We start from the raw sequence: 3071 nt of genomic DNA, 5'->3' as shown, positions 1-3071 counted from the left end.
TGAGTTTGGGTTCAACACCCCCCTAAAATTTTTTTTGGGCTGAACAGATTTCGTAAAAAAATGTTCTTAATATAAGAAAACAATGGATCTATTTTCATTACGAAATATTCAACGGTTCTTGAAATAATGAAAAAAAATTATTTTCATTTTGTTCTTTTCAAGGGCTGTGCATAGAAGTTATATGAAATCGAGTTATTTCTGACTCTAGAATATGTGTTCAATTTATGGCCTACCCTTTTGTTACACCATATATAGAGATAAAACCTTATTTTACAATTTTTTTACCTATTACATTCATCTTAAAGTTTCATCATCAAAAACCCACTTGGTACGGTCCTGACCAAAATGAACTTGAAGACTCTCAGTCATTCAATTGTGGAAAGTAAGTACACTGAATTGATTTTGAACCGATAAAGCGGCAAGTTTTCAGTACTCATTTTTATTTCAGAGCGAGTACATTTCGAGTTCTGCAATTATAAAAGGCCGATGGACATCTTATACGACAAAAAACCAAACCAGATCATAAAAATTTCCTGAAAAAAATAAACGTGAGCATTGACGGTGAACGACAAACGAGGTGATTGGTTTTTTGGACAAATAAAAAATTGTAACAACGTCGATGATTCGTGCATTCTTCACAATCAATGAGGATGTTGTCCAGGAAATGATAAATTTGTGGAATTGAAGTGATGTCAATGCAGAATATAACAATTAAAAAATTAATAAGATGACCGTTTGGCGGGAATTGGTCGTTTTTCCCTTGACTGGAGGTTTTCATATGTTACGTATCTCTACGCTAGCTTGACTAAATGCGTTATTGGACAACATATACGCGGCATCTTTGAATTTTCTCCTGAACCAGTGTTCCTCTTTGTGGATGATTTCACTTGATGTTATGTTGATGAGTCCAAACATGTTCTGCTATTCCGAATATGCTGGTTTCTCCTCGCTGTGTGTGTCTCTTGTGCTCAGCAATGCGAACTTTCAATGGTCTCTTACTTTCACCGATGTATGATTCTCCGCACTTGCAGGGTACCCGGTAAATGCAATTCTTGGAATCGCAGTCCGCGTTTGGTGGGCCTGGTTTTTGTAAGGCTATGACGGATATTGTTCCCAGATCTGAAGCAGGTCCTGATGTTGTACTTGGACCCAATCCTTCTTATCCTTTCCGATAATCCTCTGATGTAAGGAAGTACAAGTACTTGTTGAAGCGGCTGCTCTTCCTTGTGGATTTTTTGCTGTCTTCTAGCTGAGGCCTGTTCTACCATCACTCATGAGTAACCATTTCGTTGTAGGTCATTTTTGATAATGCCTAGTTTCTTTTCGAGACCTTCCTTTGTATTAAAGAGTCCAAAAGCACGGTCTAGTGGAGTCTAGTGGATTCTTCTCTTAGTCGATTGATGGTGGTTGGATTTCTGGTTCAGATACTGTCCTGTGTGAGTGGGTTTTCGATATACAGATGTTTCTCATTTAATGTCGGTCCTCTTTATCAATACGTCTAAGAGAGGCAATTCATTGTAGACTTCCTTCTCCATTGTGAAAGTGATGGAAGGACTTACGTTGTTGATGTGCTTCAGGAAAGTCTCTAGTTCTGCATTCCCATGGTTCCATATTATGAAGGTGTCGTCTACGTATCTCAACCAGACTCGTGGCTTCTTGTGGGCTTCTTCAATGGCCAGAGTTTTAAACCACTCCATATATATATTGGCTATAACAGGTGAAAGTGGCGATCCCATTGGAAGTCCCTCATCCTGCGTAAAGAATACGTCCTTCAGTTGGAAGTAGCAGTTTCGTACACAGCATTCTAGTAATTCCATGATTACTTGTATCGGTAAGTTTGTTCTCTCTTTCAGGTCCCCATCTTTGGATAGCTTCTTCTGTATGATTTGAAGTGCTTATTCGACAGGAACGTTGGTGTAGAGGCTTTCCACGTCGAAACTGATCAGTTGATCCTGCTCTTTTACTTCGATTTCCCCTAGTAGTTCAACGAAATGCCTTGAATGTTTCACAAAAGATGATGTTTTTCCCTGCAGTGGTTTAATTATTGGTAGTAAAAATTTGGACAATTTCTGAGTGGCTGAAACTCTGGAGCTAATGATCGGTCTGAGCGAAACATCCTTTTTGTGGATTTTGGGTAGTCCATGCAGGTGAGTGGGCTCACTGTGGTGCGGTGTTAGCAATGATCTCTCTTTTTTCGTAAAATAGACTTCGTGTTTTTTCAAAGTCTGGTACAGCTTCCTTTCAATTGATGCAGTAGTGTCTCTTACGATCTTCGTGTATTTTCCTTTCTGAAACACCTCTTCGATCTTCTATTCGTAGAGATCAGTGTCCATCACAACAGTAGCGTTCCCCTTATCTGCAGGTGAGATCTTGATGGTGTTGTCTCTCCGTAGCCCGTTCAGTGCTCTTCGTTCTTCATTGCTGATGTTAGAAGTTGGAACTGGTTGTCGATCTAGCTGTTCTCTGATTTTCCATCTGAATTCTTCTGCCTCGATCTGATCAATAAGGGAACTGATAGATTCTACTGCAGTTATTATTTCCAAAGTGGGCACAAGTGTTGGTGCAATGGCGAAGTTTAGACCTTTCCTCAACAAAGATTTCTCTATATCCGTGAGCGGGCGGGAACTCATGTTGATGACGTTGGTGGCTTCATAGTTGTCCTGTTCTCGTTTTGCATTTGGGAATTGTTTCTTTACTAACTTTCCCCACTTCCTGTTGTGGGTATTCTCCATGTTTGTTGGATCTTCAAGCACGTGCTTTCAATCTTGGTAAAGATTGGTCCATGATCCTTTCCTAAGGTCTCTCTTCTCATTTCTTCAAAACATTCTATCCTGCATCAGAGTTGACCTCTTCCAACGGTGGTAATTAATTTGAGACCTTATTAGTGCCCGGCTGGCGTGTTCCAATATGTGTTTGGCTCTCTCTCCTGGGATTGGCGATTTCAGCAAAGAACCTTTCGGTATGATGTAGTTGTCTCTAGCTCTGCACAAGAAGCTGAGGTGAGTTTCCTCTTTGGTAAGTTTGACCATAGTCTTTTCATATCCTAGGAATAAGTCGCTGGTGTGAACGTG

The 3071-nt window shown here is 40.1% G+C and overlaps 1 protein-coding gene across 1 annotated transcript; it reads right to left on the bottom strand.

Annotated features, from left to right (window-relative positions):
- Positions 1-2309: 2309 nt before the first annotated feature.
- On the bottom strand, positions 2310-2630 carry LOC141482594 (uncharacterized). The gene has a single exon (XM_074176097.1). It carries the CDS (start codon positions 2628-2630, stop codon positions 2310-2312), a length of 321 nt encoding a protein of 106 aa, XP_074032198.1.
- Positions 2631-3071: the final 441 nt, after the last annotated feature.

Source organism: Leptinotarsa decemlineata, unplaced genomic scaffold (genome assembly GCF_025532065.1).
Source record: "Leptinotarsa decemlineata unplaced genomic scaffold, Ldec_3_MD MMD2_tig00001621_RagTag_RagTag, whole genome shotgun sequence".
In the NCBI taxonomy this organism is placed as follows: domain Eukaryota; kingdom Metazoa; phylum Arthropoda; class Insecta; order Coleoptera; family Chrysomelidae; genus Leptinotarsa; species Leptinotarsa decemlineata.
The sequence above is the reverse complement of the archived record's forward strand: the minus strand, read 5'-3'. Positions and strand labels throughout refer to the sequence as shown.

Excerpts from the sequence above, each read along its gene's own strand:
- LOC141482594 (XM_074176097.1), bottom strand. The coding sequence starts at position 2,630 with ATGAGTTCCCGCCCGCTCACGGATATAGAGAAATCTTTGTTGAGGAAA.